The 27,300-nt window shown below is 37.1% G+C and overlaps 2 protein-coding genes across 2 annotated transcripts in view; one reads left to right on the top strand and one right to left on the bottom strand.

The window, feature by feature from the left end:
- Nucleotides 1-2,549: 2,549 nt before the first annotated feature.
- LOC128231266 (eIF-2-alpha kinase activator GCN1-like) overlaps nt 2,550-27,300 on the bottom strand; it is a 47,989-nt gene continuing 23,238 nt past the window's right edge. Inside the window, exons 25-50 of the mRNA XM_052943861.1 lie at nt 26,033-26,260; nt 25,760-25,887; nt 24,695-24,887; nt 23,919-24,155; nt 21,138-21,332; nt 20,419-20,665; nt 19,852-19,973; nt 19,079-19,193; nt 18,476-18,655; nt 17,575-17,795; nt 17,044-17,251; nt 16,185-16,381; nt 15,154-15,343; nt 14,491-14,777; nt 13,700-13,864; nt 12,446-12,703; nt 10,783-10,926; nt 9,490-9,759; nt 8,595-8,708; nt 7,544-7,774; nt 6,782-6,975; nt 6,257-6,468; nt 5,483-5,631; nt 4,955-5,056; nt 4,216-4,434; nt 2,550-3,857 (exon numbers count right to left, since the gene is read on the bottom strand). Coding sequence (XP_052799821.1) covers nt 3,729-3,857; nt 4,216-4,434; nt 4,955-5,056; nt 5,483-5,631; nt 6,257-6,468; nt 6,782-6,975; nt 7,544-7,774; nt 8,595-8,708; nt 9,490-9,759; nt 10,783-10,926; nt 12,446-12,703; nt 13,700-13,864; nt 14,491-14,777; nt 15,154-15,343; nt 16,185-16,381; nt 17,044-17,251; nt 17,575-17,795; nt 18,476-18,655; nt 19,079-19,193; nt 19,852-19,973; nt 20,419-20,665; nt 21,138-21,332; nt 23,919-24,155; nt 24,695-24,887; nt 25,760-25,887; nt 26,033-26,260 — 4,935 coding nt within the window. The 3' untranslated portion in view covers nt 2,550-3,728. The remainder of the gene's footprint in view (nt 3,858-4,215; nt 4,435-4,954; nt 5,057-5,482; nt 5,632-6,256; nt 6,469-6,781; nt 6,976-7,543; nt 7,775-8,594; nt 8,709-9,489; nt 9,760-10,782; nt 10,927-12,445; nt 12,704-13,699; nt 13,865-14,490; nt 14,778-15,153; nt 15,344-16,184; nt 16,382-17,043; nt 17,252-17,574; nt 17,796-18,475; nt 18,656-19,078; nt 19,194-19,851; nt 19,974-20,418; nt 20,666-21,137; nt 21,333-23,918; nt 24,156-24,694; nt 24,888-25,759; nt 25,888-26,032; nt 26,261-27,300) is intronic.
- Nucleotides 21,787-23,877, top strand: LOC128231267 (uncharacterized). The gene is made up of 2 exons (XM_052943863.1): nt 21,787-21,949; nt 22,397-23,877. The coding sequence occupies exons 1-2, from the start codon at nt 21,928-21,930 to the stop codon at nt 23,758-23,760; spliced, it is 1,386 nt and encodes a 461-aa protein (XP_052799823.1). The 5' UTR covers nt 21,787-21,927; the 3' UTR covers nt 23,761-23,877.

Below are 27,300 nucleotides of genomic sequence, written 5' to 3'. Positions count from 1 at the left end.
GGCCACGTATACTTGGGTCCACTTAGCCAGTAATTTCAAAGGCCACGTATACTTGGGTCCACTTAGCCAGTAATTTCAAAGGCCACGTATACTTGGGTCCACTTAGCCAGTAATTTCAAAGGCCACATATAGTTGGGTCCACTTAGCCAGTAATTTTAAAGGCCACGTATAGTTGGGTCCACTTAGCCAGTAATTTTAAAGGCCAGGTATAGTTGGGTCCATTTAGCCAGTAATTTCAAAGGCCACGTATAGTTGGGTCCCCTTAGCCAGTAATTTCAAAGGCCAGGTATAGTTGGGTCCACTTAGCCAGTAATTTTAAAGGCCACGTATAGTTGGGTCCACTTAGCCAGTAATTTCAAAGGCCACGTATAGTTGGGTCCACTTAGCCAGTAATTTTAAAGGCCAGGTATAGTTGGGTCCATTTAGCCAGTAATTTCAAAGGCCACGTATAGTTGGGTCCATTTAGCCAGTAATTTCAAAGGCCAGGTATAGTTGGGTCCACTTAGCCAGTAATTTTAAAGGCCACGTATAGTTGGGTCCACTTAGCCAGTAATTTCAAAGGCCACGTATAGTTGGGTCCCCTTAGCCAGTAATTTTAAAGGCCACGTATAGTTGGGTCCACTTAGCCAGTAATTTTAAAGGCCACGTATAGTTGGGTCCACTTAGCCAGTAATTTCAAAGGCCACGTATAGTTGGGTCCACTTAGCCAGTAATTTTAAAGGCCACGTATAGTTGGGTCCCCTTAGCCAGTAATTTCAAAGGCCACGTATAGTTGGGTCCACTTAGCCAGTAATTTTAAAGGCCACGTATAGTTGGGTCCACTTAGCCAGTAATTTTAAAGGCCAGGTATAGTTGGGTCTATTTAGCCAGTAATTTCAAAGGCCACGTATAGTTGGGTCCCCTTAGCCAGTAATTTCAAAGGCCAGGTATAGTTGGGTCCACTTAGCCAGTAATTTTAAAGGCCACGTATAGTTGGGTCCACTTAGCCAGTAATTTCAAAGGCCACGTATAGTTGGGTCCACTTAGCCAGTAATTTTAAAGGCCAGGTATAGTTGGGTCCATTTAGCCAGTAATTTCAAAGGCCACGTATAGTTGGGTCCACTTAGCCAGTAATTTCAAAGGCCACGTATAGTTGGGTCCACTTAGCCAGTAATTTTAAAGGCCACGTATAGTTGGGTCCACTTAGCCAGTAATTTCAAAGGCCACGTATAGTTGGGTCCACTTAGCCAGTAATTTTAAAGGCCACGTATAGTTGGGTCCCCTTAGCCAGTAATTTCAAAGGCCACGTATAGTTGGGTCCATTCAGCCAGTAATTTTAAAGGCCAGGTATAGTTGGGTCCATTTAGCCAGTAATTTCAAAGGCCACGTATAGTTGGGTCCACTTAGCCAGTAATTTTAAAGGCCACGTATACTTGGGTCCCCTTAGCCAGTAATTTCAAAGGCCACGTATAGTTGGGTCCACTTAGCCAGTAATTTCAAAGGCCACGTATAGTTGGGTCCACTTAGCCAGTAATTTCAAAGGCCAGGTATATTTGGGTCCACTTAGCCAGTAATTTCAAAGGCCATGTATAGTTGGGTCCACTTAGCCAGTAATTTCAAAGGCCATGTATAGTTGGGTCCACTTAGCCAGTAATTTCAAAGGCCATGTATAGTTGGGTCCACTAAGCCAGTAATTTCAAAGGCCATGTATAGTTGGGTCCACTTAGCCAGTAATTTCAAAGGCCACGTGTAGTTGGGTCCACTTAGCCAGTAATTTCAAAGGCCATGTATAGTTGGGCAAAATTGGCCAGAAAGTACAAATGTCACACAGTTGGGCCGACTTGGCCAGAAAGTACAAAGAGCTCGTATAGCTGTGCCCACTACACCAGTAAGTTCAAAGGCCACATATAGTTGGCCCCAATTGGCAAGATAGTACAAAGGTGACCTTTAGTTTGGTCCACTATGCTAGAAAGTACAAATGTGACATATAATTGGGGCCACGAGGCTAGAAAATTCAACAGTCACGTATAGTTGGGCCCACTAGACCTGAAAATACGAATGTCACCTATATTTTGGCCAACTTGACCAGTAAGTAAAACGACCTACCGTTATTTCGTTATTTCGGTCCACTTTGCAACAAAGAACCCTGAAATTTAGGTCCAAAGTTCAAAGGCTATTATTGGGTGCACTAAGCCAGAAGTAATAGTTACATAAAATCATCATCACATTACAATAAGCACCCACAGAAAATTTGCCTTTGTAATGTAATTGAAATAAACGCATGATATTCTATCATCCCCTTTGCTATCTCATGCAAGCTTACAAGTAACTAGAGATTTTAAATACACACTTCAAACTTAAATACAGTACCAAGTTATGAAAGATTTTCAATTACCAACTATATGCTTGCCTTATCTCTTTCAACTTTACTTTCCAGGGGAAAATTCTTCAGTGTTTGATGTGTGTAACAGGAATTAAACACAAACAGATCAAATACATAAAAGAGCACTTTCATTACATATCATACTTTATTGCGAAACCAGAGAGAGACAATTAAAAGCAAAAGTCACTCCAGTGTAAAACTTTATTCAGGTTCCCTCAACTTTCCAGATATTCACTTCGAAACTAGAAACATGCTCACGTAACAAAGCCCATTGTTTAAAACAAGTACATGTATACACTTGCATATACAGAAGTTCACTAATTAACATGATGCTATATCGGATTAAGACCGCCCTCGATATTTACCTACTTTGTTTAATTAACAAAAGAATATACTGAATCCAAACTCCATGTGCATTTTTTTGTCCAGGGTTTGCATGTGACTTGTTAATCTTTCCCTTGATTTAACAGTCATGAATATTTATATCAGGGCTATTGAGCGTCATGTCATTTCATACTCTGAAAGATACTTCAATTAAAAAAGTCAAGTGTTTCACACAAAAAGAAGAAATCACATAAGTGTGGTATTCAGATGCAACCATGTCTGCAATGTTTACCATAAATGAATTATTCTAGAAATTGCTCAAACATGTCGTATGTAATCATTCTCGTACACCAGAGAGAGAATTATCATTATCCAACCTCTGATGAATGAGAATGATTGTGATGAATATGGTGAGATTTCGCATTACTGTAATGGTTGTTTTCTCAGAGCAAAACAGTTTTAAGACTTAGCAATAATTTTCCAAGACTCAAATCTATAAATTTTCATGATTTTTTTTCTTCAAGCTTGCAAATTTAAAGAGAATTCAATAATATCTGTATAATATGATGTCTAAAAGATTCTCACACTTGTGTTTCAATAATGAAGAACAATTTAATACTTAAACACTCAATGAATCCATGATAACTGAAGAAAATTACTTTTTAATAGGTCATGAAAGATTAACTAACAAGAAAACATTTAGTTTAATTAACAAAATAGCAGACTCACATCTTTACTTTTTTCAATATCCATAACAAACTTTCACTTCAAACTAGTCATTACACTTAAATTAAATAGAGTATATTGTTATATTAAGAAAGTCATATTTCATAAATTATTCTCTTCTCTAAGGAGCAAATAAAACCATTTATAAACAAAAACACCTTTTTGTCTCAAAACAACACCATTACATCCTGGCATTCTCCTCAGCACTTCTTTCTAATTACACACCTCCCCATTTTCATTAAATATTCACACACAAACCAATGAGTCCCATCATGGTTAAACATGCTCTACTCAGCCAGTAGAGCTAGGCTTTGTGTTATATGAGTACTGTATCGTCTATTCGATCGGCTGGTGGCTCGTGCTGGGTGGCCATCTTCTTTAGTGACTTACTGTATACTTCTGCTAAGACATCCTGCATGCCAGAGTCGAGGGTACGCAGCACACTCTGAAATAATTATTCAATACAGTTGCATGACAATGTAAATTCAGATGCTTAGTAAAACCTCAAAGCATCATTGTGCGATGATCGAAATGAAACAGTGTTTTTTGCCTGACCTATTTGGGATTGAAATTCTGCCCCATTGCTAAAACAAAAAATTCTTCATATGGTGAAAAAACACAGGAATCGAAAACTGAACATTCTATAAATAACTTATGTGTGCCTTGCCTGACTACCCTGATAAATATTTTCCCATTTTTTAATTCAGGTAGGAAACTTAACATTTTCTAACAAATAGGTAAGAGTGTTCTTTGATGTTCTAGAAAAACAGCCCACAGTCCACAACTAAATATTGTTCACCTACTTTAAAATATGAATCGTTCTTCCTCAGTTGCAGCAATGAAATCAACGCCAGTTCTGAATTTGTCTTCACCACAGTATTTTTCTCCTTTGTACCCATAACGAGAGGCGAAACGAGGACTTTGCACACAGTTGCATCCAGGGGTGTGGATAACTTGCTCGTAATATAACAGACTATCTGACCAATCAGCTGTTTCACATCGTTGGAGTCGTGTCTCAGTCCCTGTAAGTGGAATAATACATTCACTAGACTACTTATCGTATGTTAAATGTTTGAACCATTTTCTGATCCCATTCAACTGTTTATTTGCTATAATTATGTGTAAATATTAAATAATGAACTGATTACCATAATATACAGTCATTGAAAATCAGATTTTGAATTTCACAGTTCATTTTCAGCATTCTTGGCCATTCTGAGTGCTTTTTGAAACACAGTTTTATGTCTTGAACTGTGTTCACAAGAAGTATGAACAGAAGGGCTTTTTCATGATAAAAAAGAAAGAAACAAGAGCCTGAATATGGTATTGCTGGTTCAGCAGGGCACACTTCTCTTCTAAGCCTGTATATGGTATTGCTGGTTCAGGAGAGCAGGCTTCTAAGCCTGTATATGGAACTGCTGGTTCAGCAGGGCCGGCTTGAAAGCCTATATATGGTATTGCTTGTTCAGCAGGGCCAGTTTGAAAGCCTGTATATGGTATTGCTTGTTCTCAGTCATAGTACTAATAGCCAACTTGACTTACTTTTGTGAATGCCTGTACAAGTTCTAGGTCCACCGTTCCAGTAGCCACCAGATGATCTATGATATAGCCCAGACATTGGTACCCACTCATGCACAGGGGAATCTGAAATACCATAGAATATACTGATTGAGTCAAAGATTTACATCAACAAGCAACAAGCAGATTTACTCATATTAGTTAAAACATCTGACCCCAATTTCTCAAAATTTCAACAGCGTAGCCGGTTCCAGTATCTTATTTCATTTAGCCTTATTACTTGCTTCAACTTATTTTCACACAAGAAAACAAAACAGTTTACCATATGAATCTGTCCATGATGAGAATTAACCACAAATTGTACCAAAACAAAAAATGTTCTTAATATCATGGTCATTTAACTTCTGAGCATGGAGTGAGAAGTGCTTTTTCTTCAGGTTAAAGCTGTGTTTCAACTTAAGCATCAGCTAAAACCAGGAAAGCTTTCAATTGTTTTTTAATATATCAATCCTCATACATGCTACCACACTGACGACACAAGAAAACCTTTACCCTATCAGCCTCTGTGAGTGAGGTTACAGCTTTTCTAACACTGCTGGTATACTGCGCACTCCAGAGTTTGTCTGCCACAGTCTGCAGGGCCACACCCAGAGCTGTACCTCGGCCGTGACGAAGAGTCCAGTCTACCGAAGAACCTGTGTCTGAAATAGCAAACCAGTCTATTAATGTCTGTATACTGCTGGTTTGGAGTTTGCCTGCAGAGCCAAAAACTAGGCCGTACTTTGGCCTTGACATAATACCCAGTCAAAAGTAAACCAGTCTATGAAAGCTTGTATACAGTGAGTGCTGGTCCAGAGATTGTCTGCGACAGCCTGCAGGACCACCCAGAGCTTAACCGTTACTGTGACAGTGTCCAGTCTATGGAAAAACATGTGACTGAAATAGCAAACCAGTCTTATTAACCAACGTATTGAAATTTGAATATCAGTCTATTCATCAGTTTATTATCGATTGATCTGTGGTATCACACCTAGAATGGTGGTACCATGCTCAAGATCAGGTGTCTAGTCTATGAAGGCACCTACACATACATATATGTTTGAACATTTATGTAACTCTGTCTGTTGACAAACAAAAAGAACCCTTAAAAAAATAAAAATGTTTTAAAAATGTTTGGTAATGCATGCCTCAGTCATTTAATAATAATTGAAAAACAAATCTTGACCAACAAGTTGCAATTATTGATAATGATTTAGGGAGTTATTTTCCTGTTTTTAAAATCAAAACACATACTTTTAAGCTAGAACCCTGACTTTTGATTCTTACCAAACAATTCCTGTATAAGTAAAGCTGTCAGCTCCTCCTCTGGCAGACACCCACAGAGCACGCCTACACACCCGCTAGCTACCATCCTTGTAGAATCCTCCGGGCTTCCTAGCAGTTCGACTAGGGAGGAGACAATCAGCTTCCTGTTAGCAGGTGACATTTTGGCACCCGCTCCTGCCAGACAGAACCTTAAAGCTTGCAGCATTGTGTCCCTGGAATCAAGGTTTTAAATGAAGTTAGGACTTGAGTCTAATAATAATGATGAAAAAAATGACAAAGATTTTAAGTAAAAAAAACTTTAACGATTATGAGTGAAAAACAACAGTTTTGAGTAATTTTATTCAAACATTTTTTTTGTGAAAAACAATGATTTTGAGTGATAAACAAAACAATTTTAAGTGGAAAACATAACAATTTTGAGTTTGTGTGATAGTTTCCAACCTTTTGTACAGAAGAGTCATTTCTTACAATTTAACTACTAAGTGTTTTCTAACGGTGTTCCACTTCAATCCAGGATACACCTACCTGACACTCGTCTCCTCGGCATTCTTTATCCCCGAATGTAGCTCGGTAAACAAGGGATCAACTCTTGTGTGAATCACGATCAATTTCCCAAGGGCAGACGCAGCCTTTAGCCTCACAGACCTGTTGGGGTCATTTAATGCTTTCATAAAGGTTGTCTGCAGCTGGGGCAGGAACGGTTTCAACATAACGCCGACCTGGGGAATAAAAAATGGTTGAACTTAATGGTTATAAACATCCTTCTTGAGTAAAAGTTTCAGCATTGGTAGTGCCCTAAGCAGTGGGTCAGTTTAGATCATTTAGGGCAGGAAAGGCTAAATTATAACGCCAACCTAGGACGCAGAAAGATAGTGGAGCTTAAGACACAAGCACTCATAAGATTACTTGGCTCTTTAGAGCCAGTGGCTCATTAGAGACAATAAGTGCTTTCATGGAGGCTGATTGCAGTTTGGAAATTTTTCTTACAAACCCAAATTTTCACCAAAATTACTCCTGATTTCTGTTATTAATATGATAGATCAAAGCTAGATTAAAAAAAAATAACATAACAGAAAACACACAAAAATTGTGCAGCAAGGAAAGTATTAACTAAAATGCAAAATAGGAAGAGCTTGTACATGAAAGAAATAATTTGATTACTAACCAATCATTGATTAATAGTTTCAATCCCTGATAACAAAACTAAGGTCTAATTTCTAGCACTAAATATCAATATCAACTGGTTAATTCAACGGTTTCAATAACCACTAAAAAAAGTTCACATACCTTTGACAATAAGAGTGTCAATGTCTCCAGCACGGCCGTCTTCACACTTGGGGCAAACCTGTCACCAAGGATCCTAATGAGAGGGCCTGTCACCTGGACAACGGAGGGTTTCAGGGCCTCCGCACTAGTTTTCTTGATCAGCTCACCCAGGGCAATGGCGGACAGCTCCTTGATGTCTTGTGAGCCGGTCAGGATACCCTCACGGAAGATGGGCAATACTGGGGTTATACCCTGAAATGGGAAGGCATTTAGTAAAATATTCCCTTGTCCTTCCTTTTAAGGTTACATACTTTTAAAGCAGATAAGTATTATTGTTATGAATTGAAACTCAAAATACCCCTTAAAGTTTCTATCAACAAAATGTGCTCTTCAAAATAAATACATTAATTTGAGCTGTTACAGGAATGTGACAAATGCCCCCGATCAGGCCTTCCCAGACAATCCAGTTTCATCAAACTTTTGATTTTAATAAAACAAAAAAAACATAACAGCGTTTGTCCATTCAAAACAGCATCTATCCAAATTGTTACATAATTTTTATGAATGATTGTTTAAATTCATTCTTCTGTCATTAAAAATATTAGGCTTATTTTCACAATAGTTGTTGAAATAAACAAATGTTGTATTCATACCATTATTTAGTATGGAAATACACTATGATTATTTCCAATTAAATGATCAATTATGGTTTACGCTGGGATCAATGTACAAATTTTGTCAGATTATCCAACACTATGGTTTATGATGTACATAGAGAGGGATGTGAGAGACCTGGCAGCTAAATGGCTGAAACCATTGTAGAGAAAGATTTGGGAGGCGCTTAAGGTCCCCAATGGGAGTTAAGCACACCACCACAGAAGCAAAACTCCCCTTTTAAAATCCTTCAAAATCTGACTTCAAATCTGAAGCAAACTGGATTGTTAATACTTAAAACAATTAAAGTAGCAGTCAAAAGAAACCAGTTAACTTTTTTATTTTGTTGTTGTTTTTGGTGCGTGCAGCCATCAGACCTGCAAACAAATCACATCCCTGATACATCAACTGTTCTTACCTTCTTGGGAATACTGAAGCCTGGTAGCTCCTCCCCCTGCATGTCCGAGCTGGCAAACTTGATGGCCTGGCGGACGTTGTGGATGTGCTCCAACATGTCCTGGGGGTTCAGTTTCTGAAACAATCACCACATAATTAGTATCATTTATAAACATTGTTAATACTTAAGTAACAGTTACAGCTTGACACAGTGACAGACTATACTTAACATTAAATGACTAAATAAAAACTTTTGCATCGGTAAGAGGTTGGAGTTTTGATGATTTTACATGGACAAAACTCTTATAACAAATAAAGCTGTGTCACAGCTGTGTTATAATTGATTATGTGATTTTGTCTAAGATTGCAATTAGGCTGTGAATTAGAAATCTTGGGCTGTACAACAGACCCATCTTAATTAAAATTGTTCCTTAAATACAATGATATCCTTAACTAATTTGTTCTACTTGTAGAAAGGGCTATGCTAAATTTATATTCTGGAATTAAAATATTGTTTTAAAAAACAAAACAATTTCCAAGCATTGTAAATTTTTCAAAGCATTGTAAAAAAAATTTTTTTTTTTCACAAATATATATTTTATAACATACCTGTTTTATTCTTTTTCAAAAGCATTATAATTAAAAAATCATTATAATACTTAATAAGTAAACAGAAATAAACTATTAGACAAGATGTTTTGGTTCATTTCTATAATAAAACCTCCAGAATTGCGCAGATCTGAATGAAAGCAGACGGCAATAAAGATCATGATCAATACACAGTAGTTGTGTACTATACTGTGTATTTGGGTGGGTGGGTGAAGGAGTCAATTATAAAAGGCTTCAACTTCAAGTTAAAGATTTTTAAATGTTCTTGCTTCTGCTCTACGGCCACCATACCCATACAACAAGCTCACCTTAGTAATAGCATTAAGACATTCCCATGCTGCCAGCAGTACTTCTTGGTCCTTCCTCACAAACAGCTCAATAAGACCTCGGAACAGCTGGGGCAGAAACTCCTCGTACGAGACTCGCGTATTCTCGCAGAACGAGTGAAGGATCGTTACTGAGGAGCGACATCGGTCTGGCTCGGTTGATTTTGCAGCCCCAAGAAGTTCCTCCATGATTGTTCGCACACCAACTTCGTCCTCCACAGAGAGAACCACATTTCTGCAGTACTCAAGTTCCTGAAGAGAAACAGGTATAAAGGCATATTTTGATAACATTCTAACACAGCAATTATCACTTTCAGAGGATATATGACAATATAAATGATTTGTCTATGAGGAAATAATGCTTCAGGGCCTAAGAAATCAACAACATTTGGTTTGGGTTACTCAACCCTACTTACAAAATTGGCGCCCACCCTACCATTTCTATAGTCAGTTGGAATTTTTAAAAAAAAATTTTTATGAAGTGTGTCTTTTAATATGTACTTTTAAAACCTTTTAACTAAATACTAAAGATTAGTTTAACAACATTCCCCAATGATGACAATTACGTTCTTATATAAAGCCAAATGACAAAAAAAAACCCTACCCATCTGTTTTTGAAAAAAATGTAAACCCTAACCAAACCATTTCTTTTGGCCTTGTGACTTTGAGACATGAATGAGCATTGAATGTCAGCTTAAAATAATGAGAGATTTATAGTAATATCACTTAAACAACAGTGATTATTTCTTAGTATGACTTCATAAAAATTTATATCATATTTTTTCCCTTCAATTCAATAAATGATTATCAACTTGATTTAATCAGTATTATGTTGAAACATCAGGAGGCTGACAGTGCTCTAGTGGTATACATGTCCATCTCTCACTCAAGAGGTTGTTGGTTCAATTCCCACGGCATCTCAAAATTGACCTCATCTTCATAAAAGTTCAAGTGATTTCTATCATAATATTCTGCTATTTCAGTATTGCAAGATGAGTCTCAGACATCTAATAAAACTTCGGAATTTCACCTTAGGGCTATTCCATTTAAACATATAACCCCCGGGGGGAAGGCACTTTTAAAATACACTTCCCTCTGACAGAAGCAAATCCACCCTTTCAGGGTCCATATTAGCGAAAAAAGACACCCACCCATATAATATTTAAATAATTGCCTTCCTCCCGTGGTTTGTATGTTTTACTGGAATAGCCCTTATTGATTAACATAATATTAACACATTTAAGCAAAAAATAATATAACATTCCATTTTCTAACCTGGGCTTCTTCGGGAGTTCCCGCCTTCTCACTCAGAGCAGACATGAGAGCAGGCAAGATCTTAGGCAGATGTTTGGTCAGGGCCTCGCCCGACACCGACGCTAGATATGATAGGGCCCTTGTGTTCACCGGCTTGTGTGTAAGCTGGAAAATATTTCATCAAGAAAATAAAGATCTAGTCTGGTTAGGGCAAATGTTTTCTCTCTGGAGACAAATGCATGATTGCATGTTTAGTTACATAAATATTCTTATGATAAAAAATACATATACTGAACTTTAAAAGACCTCTCAGTGACTTCAAAATAACCCTAGACAGAGGCAGGTAACCGAAACAGATTTAACCTCAGCAAATAGTGTCTGTCCACCCAGCTACCTGTTTTATTTCCATGAAGGTCCCTAGAGCACCTATGTCTATAATTTACCCTGCTGTGTGCTTTATGTGAAATTCTATTTTAACAGGGATATAGAACATGTTTGCAAACACAGCACAATGTTGAGATAACCTTCCCAACTCAATACAAAATTGGGTCTGTATTCACTTAAGTATTAAGAATTCTTAAAAATTTCAAAATATCTATATGTTAATTTATTTTGACAAAATATGTGTGCTTGGTTAAAGAGCCTACTACAGTAGAAACTCACTAAACCGGACAAGGTCCGGACTGGGCAAAATTTCTGGTTTAGTGAGGATTCCGGTTTAGTGAGGATTTGATGTACGGAGTAAGTTTACTCAAAATATTAACTGAGTTAACCTTTAAAGGGAAGTTGAAATGACCACTTCATCACCAATCAAAGTTCTTGATTTGAGTAACAAACAAACAAATTATTCGATTATCTGTAATTTAATGCTTGTTAAGTCTGTTTGACGCACCGCTCTAATTTGATTCAATCATAGAAGTCTTTAGATAAAACAACCCTCCAAAATGATCACTTAAAAACCGTTTCTAGTTCTATATTTTCTGCAACAAACAAATTAATGTTTTAATCAATTTTCTTTTCACAAGTTTGATTATCGTGCGGCAGTCAATCCACAGCGCAATCATCTTTATCGATTTTTGATTTAACACAACATCAAAGGTGCAATATTTAACGACACACCGGCTGTCAAAACAGAGTGACATGCGATTCCCGAATTCCTAATACACAAAATCATTTTGACATGTTGGAACAAATATATGTCCGGTTTTGTGAGGTAAAATTACGTTGACAGCTAACAAATTTTATCGATTTTTTGTCCGGTATCCGGAATTCCGGGGTTCCGGTTTTGTAGGGATTTTTTTTACATTGAAAATAGAAGGGGAAAACAGGGACTCTGAAAAAAGTCTGGTATCCCGAGGATTTCGGTATTGTGGAGTTCCGGTTTAGTGAGTTTCTACTGTATTTGAAACAGATACACCGTAATTTTTACCATTTTTGATTCTGCATGGCATTTTTACAACAAAATTAAAATTGTGTTTTGCCGAGTCTGAATCTCAAGATGTTAGTAAACATGGGCCCTGATGTATAAGAAACAAGAGCTGTTGTAAGACAGCGTGCTTAACTACACAGCTTTCTCTTAGAAGTGGAAACAATGATGTTATATGTGCCTATCAAAAGCTTAGAGGTCAGCAAAACTTCATACACATGTTCCGATAACACCAGTCTATGTATGTACAATAATCACCTGAGGCACCAGATAGGGCAGCACCACTCGACTCTTTACAATCATGACCTGTGTTAGACCATCAAGCGCCTGCTCTGACAACTCTGTGCCATCCCCAAGCTTGCTGAGCAGATCGGGTAGAATGTCGTCAAGCGCCCGTGAACCTATGTTGGTATGGAGACGGTCAAAAGTGCTGGCTGCGGCCTCCCTGACCTCTGGTAAGGGGTCGCAAAGGGCCTGCTTCACAGTAGGAATCAGGCTGTCAGCATAGAACATGATCTGAAAAGGAAACAGAAAATGAATTGCCCTTAAATCTGAAAATAATGGTACATTACAATGTAATAGAAAGTTTTTAATTATTCTCATTTAAATAAATTATTTTATAATTGTTTTGTCAACAAAACTAGAAATAATTTTGAAAGAAACATGTCATATTCTGTTTATTTATATCAATTCTTTCCATAACTAAGAGGCTGTCTTTCTTATGATCTTTGGGCCGAATTCAGAACCATTGCCAACCCTAAAAAATATTTTCTGCCAATTTAGTGTCAAACTCCCCATTTAGGTTATTCTGTTTTAAACTAAAACATTGAACAAAATGGGACAAAAAGAAGACAAAATGTATGCATTTTCATCTATATTATTATTTATTTGAAATTCCCTTTTTGGAGAAAAATCTTAAGAAGGGCTGCAGATTCTCCACACACAACTGAGGGACAGCCCTGACCCAATTATAACCCTTTATAAGGCAATAGCGCATTTATCTACAACACATCTCCATCATTATGTAAATCTGATAACTTTTTTTTTTTATACTTAACGATCATTTGGGCTGATTGTTTACAACTTTGTATCATATTATCAAGGTTGTTAATGTCATTGCTGTTAACTTTCAAATCATTACTGCCCTGGAAGTTTAATGGATACACTTGTGATCTGCAGTATTCCTAACAATATTTGTTAATTGAGTAACACAAACAATAACAGGTATACTTTACTTTTAATTATAAAATTGCCAATCGCCAATTGCCTTCTTCAGGGATATAATAACATTTTTTTATTTTTTTTTATAACAATGTTTGTGACAGCTTTACTTGTTTATATAGAAATAAATGAGCACATCAAATATTTCACATTTTAGAAGTTAACAATGATGCTGTTCATCACTCTAACTTTAAAAAAGTTTTGAACAATCAGCCCATAGTCACTTTTACTACTATGTATCACATTTCCAAGTCAACACCAACTATTGTCAACATCCTCATTCCTACTTACATGTTCTCGCTGTGTTGAGTTCATGATTTCCCGTAGCCCGATACACACACCCTGTCGCTGCTCACTCTGTTCTGACTGTAGGCCACTCTCCAATATTGGGATGATCTCGGGTAACACACGCTCTCCAAGTTTGCGTACCAGGTCACCTAGTGTGCGAGCTGCAACCTACATGACAAATATTCAGTTAAATTTATATTCAAAATTGGGATAATCTAGCTTACAAACAAGAAATATAAGTGATATTCAGAGTCCACACTATTTTTATTTCAAATTGCAGTAATATTTCGTAATGCATGGATATTCATATTTATTCATATTCCGTCATAACTTTTCAGCTATTTCATTATTGCCACAGGATTCCCAGATGTCTAATTAATGGAGTTATATGTAAAAGACTGGGTACTGAGCATTATGGAGTGCGAGACGCAAGTAAAGAACATTGTGAAGTTGTAAAATTGAACAAAGCTGATATTGCACAATTCTGTATATATATTTATGATCTTAGTTCTTTCATAATTTTGGGCTTAATTCATAACAAGGTCATCAGGAACAGTTACTGTAAATCACTCTGTATAGAATTTTAGCATAGATAAGACATGGTGGAAAAAAACAAGAAAAATTGAGAGAAAAAACTTCATTCCACTAATACCAGATAGGACGCAGTGAAGAAGTGGCAAAATCGGCAGCTACCATATTCTGGGGGAAATAGCATCTTATACACAATGATTAATGGTAAAAGACCTTCAGTGATGAAATGTGCACACACAAGCAAATAACAGAAAACATGTTACCTGTCGTTTATCATGACTAGTGCTAGCCAAGCATCCGAGCAGCTGAGAGAACAGTGTGGACAGAATCTCCCGCAGCGTCCTGGGCGTGTTAGGTACAACAACCTTCCACACATGCAGCGCGGCCTGGCGCACAAGAAGGGCAGAGTCACACCGACCCATGTAGAGCCCAGACAGGACGCGGTTACGTCGTTCTACACCCAACACCTTGAGAATAAGGGTCTGGGATGACTCGGTTCCAAAGTTGTCATCTTCCCCGGCACTCTCAGTTGACATTTTACCGGACACACCTGGGTGAAGAGAGAAGGTGGAAATGTTACATTTGTTTCATAAGTATATCTCAGAGTGATCACACACACTGACACAGACTACACTCCTATATGACAGTCTGAAATGTATTTCATTCTTAACATTAATATTAACAGTTTCTGAATGACATTTGTAGATTAAAAGAAAGGAACATATTTATTGCATTATGGAACTTACACTTCTTTTCTTAAATTAAATTCACCACTAGTAGTCAAGTAGAGCATTTGAGAGAGACAGATGCTAAGTTTAGCTCATTTTCAACATCTTCAATTTTTTTGGTATCAGTCAAAATCAAACATGCAAGCCATTAGCAGCTATCATGGTTTTAGACAATACATTTTTTGACACCATCGGTACCTGAAATACTGTATAGGAGGTCTCCCAGTAACTGTATGGAGGAGTATCGGATCCGCCAGTTGTCATCGAACAATCCCATCTCCAGCTCGGGAAGCAGAAGTGAAATGGCAGTATTGGCGTACATGTTGATGATACGCTGACCTGCCCGCAACGCTGTTTCTCGGACATACTCACATTCATCTGCTAATGCCTGCAAAGATTAAATACTTAAATTAGTCAAATTTTTAAATAGAGGCCATGAGTGGTATTCAATATGTAACTGAAGTCAATCTTAAGGTCATACATTCCGACTTCATTGGCTGTATAAGTCGTTATTTATACCTCTCATTCTGATGAGCTACATTTTCTTAGATCCAATGGACCAATACTGAATACAGTAACTGACTCGGGCTTTTTTTACATACAAGTATCATTAACTTAATTTTTTATGGCTATTCATTCTCTATATTTCTTTTTATGTCTGAAGTGAAAACATCCCAGATGTTGAGGACCTCCTTCTTGGTTCATTTTTAGACTGTCAGCATAAACAGCCACTTTCAATACTTACAAGCAGATCTTTGTATTTACATATATATGAGATGGTCAAAACAGCACTACTTGTAAATAAAGAATCACTTATAAACACATTGGAAAATCATCAAAATCTAACCAAAGAAATTAATTTGTTTCTTACATTAAAGATGCACTCTTATTCTCAAATAAAATGTATCATAATCAATTGTTTTAATTTACAAAAAAAATGAAATCGAAAAGAATGGTTCTTATGCAGGATACTGTGTTTAATTTGAAAACACGGTAATTCTACCTTATAAGATGATAGTAGATCACTGTAAATCTTTTGGGACCAACCAGGCTTTTAATATTTTTCTGCTATTAAATACAATCTTGTTCTCAGTAATTATTTTTTCTGTAAATGCATCAATTTGTAATTAGTTAAAGGTTTATCACTCAAAATTTATGTTGTTATACATGTGTATTGATTTTAAATTAGAGTGTCACTTAAATAACTGTACATATAATAACAGCCTTACCTGTAAGATGGAGGGGATGATGGGCCCAATATACTGCTTGAAGTCCTCCTTGAAGACAGAGGGCAGATAGATGTACATCATGATGTAGCCGTCGCGCACGTGTGGCGGGATGTCCATACGCTTTCCAGTGCTGATGATGATTGGCATCAACTTGTGAAGGTCTGCCAAGCCCATTCCACCAACAACCTCAGCCAAACCTGTACAGACGAGGTTGAAAATTTCAGGCAATCGTAAATATTAGCATACAATAGAAACTCGCTATGTCGAACACAGTTATCTGAATGTTCTGGTAATGTCAAACTTTTTTTGAATGTGTTGTGTCTGGTTTGCAATTTTTTAATTTCAGTTTTATCGAATGCTCATTAAGTATTTCCTGAGATCCAAACAACTTCGATATAGCGAATTTTGACTGTAACAGTAAATATACAAATTCATATGGCTAGATACTTCTTTAGTTTAAAGAATGGAGCAGAATGTACATGCCATTTAGGTTTAAATTCTAAAATGACAGGTAGTTTTCACCAGACACTTCCATTATGTCTTAAAGGGCCTAGACACCAGATGGTCCAAAAATCAGCAAATGTAGTTTATCCTTAAAACAAGCCTAGAATTGTCAAAGCATGCTAGTAGGAGGCTGATAATACATTACTTTACAGGATGATTTAATACGTTGTACACAACAATGTCAATTTTACATTCAGTTATTGACAATTTTCTTTTCTTCATGCAATTGTATTATTTGGTGTCTAGCCCCTTTAAGTCTTAGTACATAATAGTTCTAGTACACAACCTTAATCTTAAAACTAGCTTTGTTTGTGTTTCAAACTTTGTTAGTGATTGCTCGTATGACAACACTTACCTTGAGCGGCCCCGGACCTATCAACCGAACTTCCCTCTGATTTCAGGGTCTCCATAAGCCAGTTCATGAGCTCGTCAAAGCGAGCTCCACCCATGCCCTTCACCATGGCTCCAAGGGCGCGTGCTGACACACTACGCACCTCGGGGACAGGGTCAAGCAGTGACTGTTTGAGACCAGGGATGACCTTTTCTATGTAGGGGTCTAAATCCTGAAAAGAGATGAACAATATTATTTTTTGTAATTGTTAATCCTGCGTTATCTTGGTGGGTACTTTTATTCATTTCTTTTTTTCCACCAAAAAGAAAATCAGGGATTCAATAAATTCTTGTCAGAAATGCCTGCAATCAAAATGTGTTATTTTATACCATATTTTCTTAAATATTATCCAGACTGACTCTTCGTTTTAATTACTGATGCATCCTACCAATGCTTGTTTTCCAAATTATAAAGCAGATTACTGTTCATCAATTTAATTACTTAAATACATAGAAAAACAGTCAGCATTTACAAATAAAAACCTCATTAACTAACCTTTTGATCGGTAAGTGAGTACATATTCCCGATGATTTGGGCAGACATCTTCCTAGTCTCCGTGGCTCGATCCTGGAACGCGCGCTCCACAACAGGCATAATGAGCGCAAGAGATGGTGCGTCGATAAAGTGGACAAACTTGGTCTCGAGCAGAGTCTGCAGACACATGCTAGTCTTCCGTGCTGGGTCTTGTAGGGCGTCCATAAGAACTGGCACAATTGCTGCAAGAAATTTGAATTGTTGTGATAAGTGTATAGAATTAAGAGTAGCAGGGTATGGATTTGAAGTTAACCAGAAAGTTAAAACATTGGTTTAATAAAGTTTTAAGAATGTTTTCACTGAATTTTGAAGATTGTTTTAAGATATGATAAACAAGCATTCATTTACAGTGTCAGATTATAAGTATCTTCCATGGCCGAGAGTGTAAGATAGGTTCATCCCGACCCGAGCATGGGAAGTTTTGCAAAATGAGGTTTACATAGTGTGTGAAAACTTTTTTATGGTGCCATTTGAAGATAGAAATATTTAATTAGCATTCTAAATATTGCCACAAGACAAGGTTTTCACAGACAACAGTCTTCAACAAGGGAGGTAATTGTGTGATGACAATAAAAAAGAACGTCCATATGTGTACTCATTTTATCTTTGACCGTGGGTAAGATAAGACTTTCTCGCATGGTTAAATTTTGGGATCTACTTATCTGAGGTGGGAGAAAAGTCTTCCCAACTACTATACAAATTACTTCAAATTCTTGGACAGCATATATATAAGGAGTTTTGCCAATTTTCATGAAGACTTCCAGCAAATTTCATTCTATGGCTTATTCATTTCCTAGTAAAAACTTGATGCTACATGTTTAAAAACATAATGAAGATGAAACAATAGCTACAAATCGTCTACCCTGAATCTCAGGATTCCTTATAACATTCCCAATCTGCCGGAGAGCCTGTGAGCCGGCCTTCTGTACTCGTACATGAGAGTCGGTCAGCACCTCAGAGATCTTGGGCACAATGCTGGGCAGACAAGCGGACAGCTGCTTCGGGGCGCAGTATGCCATGGAGCCTAGTAGCTCTACCGCACCTGGAAAGAAAACACAGCAAAAAAATTCAGAAATGTTGAGTAGCTGCAAATTAAATGAAATAGCAATCGTAAGGTTTTTTGATACTTTTCACTTTATTCATTGTTTCCATTCTGTTTTGACTTGAAAGAAATCATTTTTAAATAGAATACAGATGCTTAAGATTGATTTTTTTTCCTTGTAAGATACCATGTTCTTAAAACAACCCTTGCACCCAATTTGATAAAGGTGGTCAACTCTTTGGTTTTGTTCAAGTTGGCCTAAATGATTATAAATTGGTCGATATTTATCTAATTATTACTATTGACCAATTGAAATTGCTTTGATGTGCAAACTAGCAAAAAATAAGCTGTGGATAAGTTAACTTATCCTGTTTTATACGATTGGGTGCAAACTGTTTATTAACCTTTATAAATTAAACCTACCAGCTTTAGTTCTCCACGAGTCCTCCTCCAGACCCTTGAGAAGTGATGGTAGAACCAGTTTCACACCATGGGCTGTCAACATCTTCATCACTGCCTTTGACGTCTCATCTGCAGCCTTTTGGATACAAACAAGCATTTTCCTTTAAAATTTAAGCTTTTTCTTTTGAGTAAACTAATTTAATCTTACTTTTTTTAATCCATCAATGCTTTCATAAATGATTGTAAGAAAATTGTCAATTTTGTTGAAAAAAAAGTTGAAAAGGGTTCTTAACTTTGTAAAAGATTAGTTGTTTTAATCAAAGACAAACTATATTTTGTGGAGTTAAACATGTGTACCAATAATTATTCAAAGACTATGACCCTTTCATCTGATATCCAAGGGACAAAACTGACTGATTGACTGCCTGACAAGCTCACTATGCATCCTTAACCTCCCAAACTTTGTTATTTTGGGTTATAATAGAAGTTAAAACACGAACACATTTAAATGCCTCATGAGCAGTATATCTATTGTGTGGGACTTTTCTTCACAACTTTATTATACCATACTTTGACGATCCGTGCATCTTAAATGGAAAACTATGACCACATTTTGAGAATGACATACTGGCTGTTAGCACCAAAACAGAGCAGATGGTGGAGCAGAATGTAAAACACATAGTTATAACACAAGTCTGACATTATAGTCAACTCAGCAAAGACAATGTTGGTATTTCCCTCTCTACCAACAAAGAATGACAGGAGATGTTTGTTAATCAATAAGCATTACTTACCTCTCTGACATACTGGCTGTTGTCTCCAAAGCAGAGCAGAAGGTGGGGTAGAATGTGGACCACGTACGGCTCGAACAGCTTACCCAGCATGGAGCACATCATCTCGTACGCAAACAGGGCTCCTAGAAATAACAACCATAGATTGAACAGCAACAAGCAAAAATTGATCTTAAATATGAAAATAGACGTAAATATGACGTCATAATTTTCTGTGACTGAAATTTCAATTGAACCTGTGCTGATTAATTAACAAATAAACTATTTGTTTTATTGTTTAAACCACAACTAGCAGAAATGGGTTAAATATACAGTGGTAAAGATGAACTAAGAGGGAAATATGATGCAATGGTTGTCTGTAACGAAAAACAAACTAGCTGAATAATCCACTAATAAAAACATTTTTTAAATAGTGAATTGATGTTTGCTTCAAATCAAGTTGTATTTTTGTAAGGGGAAACAGCCTTTAGAAGGCAGTAAATAGCATGAAAAAATTCACTGAATCTTAACATATATCTTAACAGTTATTCCAGTTTTGTAGTAACCAGTATATTCTGTTTTTTCACCTACCTTCCCTTCTTCTAGGGTTCTTCTTGTCCTTAACAGCTTCTTCCAATGTTGTCATAATGTCCAACTGTTTAAGAGCTGTGATCCCAAGGCCCCTTACTAGCCCAGCGAGACCGTAAGCAGCCCCTTTCCTCTCTCCATAGTTATCAGACTGGAGAAGGAGGTCCATCAGTTTGTGCACTAGTTCCGGTGCGTCAGACTTCACAGCTGGTACAAGAGGGGGCAGGCAGTTGGCAACTGACTCCTGAACCTGGGATCATAGATATAAAGTTGCTAAGATAAGTAAAATTGAATAAAATCAAAACAAAACTGATATTCAAACTTGCTTGGAACTGTAGTATGTTTTGATTGGGAATTATTAGATTCATGGCTCAAGTTTTTGTACTTTAGCTTTTTAGGCTACGTCTGTCACTAAATCATAATTTCCATTTTTTCTTGTGAGGGCATCATTTTCTTTACAAAAAAAAGCAGTAATGAACCACAGTTTTGATTAAACAATACTTTTGTGGGATTCTGTGGATTTTTGCCACGCTCTGTTTTCATAGTATTTATTTTTAGGTTTTAAATTTGCCTTACCAATATATAATCAACTGAAAGTTTGGTATATTGAATATTTGACTGGGTTTTACATTTGAAACATAATCCATTCACAAAAAACACCCACAAAACTCATACCTTTGCAAAGTTTAAACAATCTACTATAAAAGATATATTCCTCTTACATCCTGTGAAGGTGTTGACAGCGCAGATATCAGCTGCCCGACAATGGGTTTCACTTTCGGGTTATCCTTGTCCAAATGTTTTGCCAGCGAGCCCATGAGAATCACGATGCTCTGTCGGACTGCGTCGTAACTCGCTGTGCCCGGGGAGTTGGTTAAGAATTCTTCAAATACTGGGAGCAGTTCTGACACATTGTCCTGTAGAAGAAGAAAACTAGAGGTATTGCAAGTCATGTATATTTTTAACATAAGAATCATGATGCTTTAACAAGCTGCATCATAGATTTTCATGCTCAGGGAGTTAGGTAAGAATTCCTTTCCTGAAGTACTTTGAGGAGTAGGATCGATACTTTTTCCTGCATAAGAAAGGGTCAAATGTTCGAAAACAGTTGTTCCAATCATCATGACCAGCAAATGTTAATCTGGTCCAACAACTGCTCAACAGAAATCAGTCCAACTGATGGTCCCCCTCCCCCATCATTTGGTCTCCAAGCAGGGGAAGAATGTCAACCGGAATTGCAAAGAAACAAAACAACGATAAAAATGGTTGACTTGAATTGTCAAATGAGGGTGTTGAAAATGCTATTGTGGTTTTTAAGTAAGAATAACAAACAATATTCTGTCCGCATCAAAGAAGAAATGCACTTACAAATCAAGGGAGGTAATCAATATATAAAAGCAAATAGCAAGTAACAGCAGGTTGTCTTTCTTAACTCATTGAAGCATTTATTTCTATAAATAGAAAGTGGAATTTCCATTGAACACATTATGTTTTGTTGAAACAAAGTTATACATGATGGATAATGCTGTAAATGGTGAGCAACTTTATATCAGGTTTAAATATATATGATCTTAAAGAGCACTTTCAACTAAACAAGAAATAGTTTAAATTATAAATAGATTGAACTACTATCCACACAGTTCACATTTAATACTGCTGTTCACATCACAGGCAGCAGTTATGTTGACAGGTATGAGGACTCATATTAATTGCCATGCTCCCCCCTCCCCCCCCAAATTTTTTTTTCAAGATATTGAGATTTTTTTTCGTGGAATTTTCTGGCGATATTAAGTTAAGGTTTTTGTGATACAGATCATGTTCCAATCATTCTTGGTCTTTAAAATATTTATTTTTATTTCAATGTTGTTGTTTTTTGCTTGGGTAGGGGGCTGGGGGTGGCGGGGCAAATAGGATGGGTCCTGTAAACATAACTGCTGCCTGTGGTTCACGTAAGCATTACTCCATTATTATTGTTTTACAGGGAACCTATCCATCAGGACATTTCACATACATGACCATCTCGGTTACAGTCCAGAAATGGTACATAACAGGCGTCTACTTTACTGGGAGAGAGACTTAAAGGGCAACAGCGTTAATGATGAATACATTGCAACAACGGCTGGTAGTAAAGGCGAAGGGTTTTCTTCACCCACTGAGAGTGACATCGATGTTCTGTACACTTTTAAACATATACTATGTATGAACAATGCTGGTGTATCTGATGATAAAAATGATACCATATTTCAAATGGAAAATGAAAAATGTCATCCAGGACATTTTGAACTTAAGTTTCATCAACAATCCAATGATGATACCAAAAATATACCAAATTTACACAAAGCAATGGTTAAACAAGAAAAAGACAGTACGTACATATCAAGTGAGCTGTTTAGGAAACTCATTTCAGAATCTACCAACAAAGTAATGCACCAAGATTTTTCTGCTGAAAATTTAGCAGGCCCAGCCATTCCCCATTCTAAAGGCCTTGTAAGATTAGAGAGGGTATTTGCTTTTCGATGCCCTCACCCACAAGCAATTCTCACCAACTGGATTAAGAGGGTTCGTCCCTATAACTGGCCCCCAGCTTGGCTAATAGAAGAAGTTGCAAAACAAGAAGCTCAACTGGTACCAGTTGGTTGCAAAGGCAGCAAAAATAATGCCATGGAGTGGCGTATCTGCTTCATACCAGGTGAACTTCTACTGACAAAGAGTTTGAACGAGACACAGTACAAGCTGTACATTGTTTTGAAACAGGTCAATAAAAGCCAGCTTAAGCCAATTTGCCAGGAGATGTCTTCATACATCATGAAAAACATTGTTTACTGGATAGTTGAAACCAACCCAAGAGACATATTCTATCCGGAAAATATACTACTCTTACTGGTTTCTTGCCTGACAATGCTACTTCAGTCTGTCAAAGAAAACTGCCTAAGGTACTACATGATACCTGACAGAAACCTTCTCAAAGACCGAATAACTGATGAAGAACAGGTGAAACTAATCAATAAAATACAAGAACTCATAGCTGAAGGCCCTGCGTTAGTTCTCAGGGTAGAAAGACTCAAGACTGCCCTAGAAACTGCAGAAGATGAACTAGTTGCAAAAGGACATAGAAAAGACAGACTTGAAATATTGGACCTTGTCAGGGGAAACATAGAGGCCAAACACTGCAGACCAGACCTCAGTCATAAAGAAGAACATGCTTTGGTGAGAGGGGACCCAGAGTATAAAAGCGTGTTAGAGAGAATGTGCGACTTAGTCTTGACAGAGTGGCGACAATGTCCCGAGGAGGACAGGGAGGAAATATTACATCGGAAAGTTGAACAGGCATTGGCTTGTAACTGATACAGATGGGGGTTCAGATTTAACAGATATCATAGATCTTGTTTATATAAACTTGTATTTGATTGGAGAAAATAGATCATGTTTAGTTACCTTTCTTCTGTCCTTATATTTGTCTTCAGAACTTATTGAATTTTAAAAATATGAAAGTAACTAAGTACCTTGCCATGTACATTAATGGCAGCCAGGGCCGCCTGCCTCATTTGGGACCTCACTTCAGAGCTTCGATCCCCAAGCCCCTTGGGTACGTAGAAGTTAAACAGGGACAAGAGCTGGTCAGGGGGCAATATAGGGGCCAGATGCCCCAGTGCCATGGCAACCCCTGTTCTGGGCTGCCACTCGTCTTGCATCTGTTCAGAAACCACTCGGCCGAACTCATCAAGTATTGGTGGAGGCATCTGAAATGGAGATAAAATATGTTCTTTTTAATGATCTTTAGGGTTCTGTTTCTTTAAAAGTTTTAAAACCAGATCATGTTATACGCAGCAAGAAACTTCACATAATTATATCTGTGATTCTCGATCATCATAGCAATAACTTTCTAAAAATGATCACTTGTATTTACCAATTGCTTACCAGTTATTGGTTAGAATTTCAGTCAAAAAAGCCGAAATTTTAACACTAGTGTGCGGAATAGAAAAAATCAACATTCCCTTCTCCCTGCTTTAAACAATCCTGAATTTGAACAAGCCCGGAAAGCACTTAATCAGCGCAGGACTTGCAGTCTTGTATTAATTTCAACGACTGTGCTTACTAGAATGTTCATTTTAAAGAAAAAAGCAATGCGACACAAAACTAAAAGGCGAAATTTAAACTAAAATTGAAATAACTCAACCATGAGCAATTCAGAACCAGATAACATGTATAATATATATTCATATTAAACTCTTTTTTTCATCACAAGTCAATAAAGTACTATCATAACAACTTTCCCCACCTCCAATTTCTTCTCGTAATTCATCAGCAACAGTTGAATGGTGGCGTCAATGTTTTCCTTATGACACGTCAGGGCTTTGGCGAGACACTCAGCAGCGGCACGTCGTATGATCTCCTCTGGGTGTGTGATGTCGTCCACCAGCGGGGAACACATCTCATCGTATGGTTCGTCCAGCCCAAGGTCCTCACGCAAACTGCAGTAGTAATTCACGGGGTCATCACTGATGTGATTACATCTTTAGGCTATTCTATTATTCACTTTTCAACCTATTCTTGCAAACTATTTACTGTATAATTTAGAGGTCATTAATAAAGCTGCTTCCTTTGATGTTTAAAATCATTCTTGTTTATCATTTATGCAAGTTTTTTGACAAGGAAACTCAAATTTCGCAAATTTAAAATGTCTTCTTATGGGAGCACAACCGTTTTGGAATTCAAATTTAATCAAATTTTAATAATACAAAGGCTAATAGTAGAATCTGTCTGTTGGTCAAACTCTATCAAGATATTAGGACAAAACACATATATACAGCAGAAATGAGAGTGTAATGCAATAGACATTATGATCCCTATGTCTGTAATGCTAAGCAGGGGACAGGCAAGAATGACAAAATACATTTTAGTTTATATATACATATACAGTAAATGATTTATAATGAATCACTTTCAAGTAGAGGTATCAGTTCTATAATCAGAAGTATTATATGAAATGTGTTTTAAATTCAGCAGGTTTATTGTTTTATCAGTATTTTGGGAAAATGGCCTATACCCATGGCAATAGGAATTTTCACCATGTTATCACAGTTTTTTATGTTTTTATGAATAATTATTGAAGTTGAATAACCAACAAAATTGAACTACAGTTTTTCAAACAGAAATTTTTCGAAAAAAAAGCCCCACCTTTTTAGAATTACTGACCGCATCATTGTTTTTGTTTTTATTCAACATTTGGAAAAAACCCTCCTATTTGACATTTGGAACATTAAGAATTTGTAATGAAATTGGCTATAGTAACAACGGAAAAAAACACCTTTATAACCATCAATACACATTACATCCAACTCACCTCTGTGCAAGTGCCCGGACATTTTCGTCCACATCATAACATGCTACCCAGACCCTCTGGGCTATGGACAGTCCTAGCTCAAAGTTGTCATCAATATTGGGCAGGACAGATACCAAACACTTCAACGCCTGCAAGGAAAAATGTTTATATGTTTGATGCAAAGCTCTTGAAATCAAAGAAACACATAAGAAAGAAAGATTAAATGTCATGTGTTTTGTAGGGCAAATTACACCAATTTGTAAGTGGCTACTCAAAATATTACTTGTTACAAACCTGCAAAGCTGACTCTCTAGATGTCGTACAAGTGGACTTGAGTGACTCCAAGATCACCCTTATTTCATCTTCTTTCACATGTGCACACCCGGGCTTCCCGCTAACACACGTGGCTACCTCAACAAGAGCTACATTAGCTCGCTGTTGGATCTTCATACTTGACACTCCAATCACGCGTATCAGCAGATGTAGGAGTTCCTTGATGGGGAATAAGTCTGGTTTCTTTGTCTGAAATGAACATTGCTTCAAGTAAAGCTTACCCGTACATGAATATAGAGGGCAACACATGTATATAGAGGGCAACACATGTATATAGAGGGTGACACATGCATATAGAAGGTGACACATGTATATAGAGGGTAACACATGTATATAGAGGGTGGCACATGTATATAGAGGGTGACACATGTATATAGAGGGTGACACATGTATATAGAGGGTGGCACCAGTATATAGAGGGTGGCACATGTATATTGAGGGTAACACATATATATAGAGGGCAACACATGTATATAGAGGGTAACAAATGTATATAGAGGGTAAAACATGTTTATGGAAAGTAACAAATGTATATAGACAGGGTTGGAATTTAGACTCGCATACTCGCAAAATGTGAGCGACCTTTGCAAATTGCGAGTGACTTTTATTAAAGCTTGCAAAATTCTGTGAGTGGCGTTTTTCTAGACCACAAAAGGTTAAAAGGAAAGTAGGATAAACATGAACTTTACTCTGCTACGTAGTCGAGTACTACCAGTATAAAGAAGACAGTACGGAGTCACGCTCTAGTTTTCAAAAATATAACAAATACGGAAAAGGCTGGTACGGAAAACACTGAGTTTTATCTTGAATCTTTCTGGGATTCTCCGAGCCGTGAATAATACAAAGTGAATACAAATGACGTAATCACCTAGCTCAATCATTGGCTAAATTTAGCGCTTTTGCGCACTATATGCAAACCCCATCAACCTATGAATATATTTCCGCCCAACTGTCAAAGTGAATAGACTTCATTGATCGATATATTTCATGGTCCAAAGCATCCACGCTACATTTACTGTTGCTCTTATTTATTTTAAATTTATAACGTTAATGTTTTTAATACTTATAGACTTAATGAAATCTGTAGCGTGCTTGCCGAATATGTATTACCCGATGGCACGGGTAAATATACAAAGTGAACAATGTCAAATTATTGGACAGCTTTGTTATCAAAAAGCGGCCAGCATTAGATGAGTCTTTCCGTACCCCCCAAAAATAATAAGCCATCA

This window comes from Mya arenaria, chromosome 4 (assembly GCF_026914265.1).
Source record: "Mya arenaria isolate MELC-2E11 chromosome 4, ASM2691426v1".
Classification (NCBI taxonomy): Eukaryota; Metazoa; Mollusca; class Bivalvia; order Myida; family Myidae; genus Mya; species Mya arenaria.
This window is presented reverse-complemented; position numbering and strand designations above follow the sequence as displayed.

What these genes read in the sequence shown, in the direction of transcription:
- LOC128231267 (XM_052943863.1), top strand. Translation starts at nt 21,928, where the DNA reads ATGATGGATAATGCTGTAAATG. An exon ending in GATGGATAATGCTGTAAATG is followed by an intron (nt 21,950 to 22,396) that starts GTGAGCAACTTT and finishes ATTGTTTTACAG; the next exon opens with GGAACCTATCCATCAGGACA.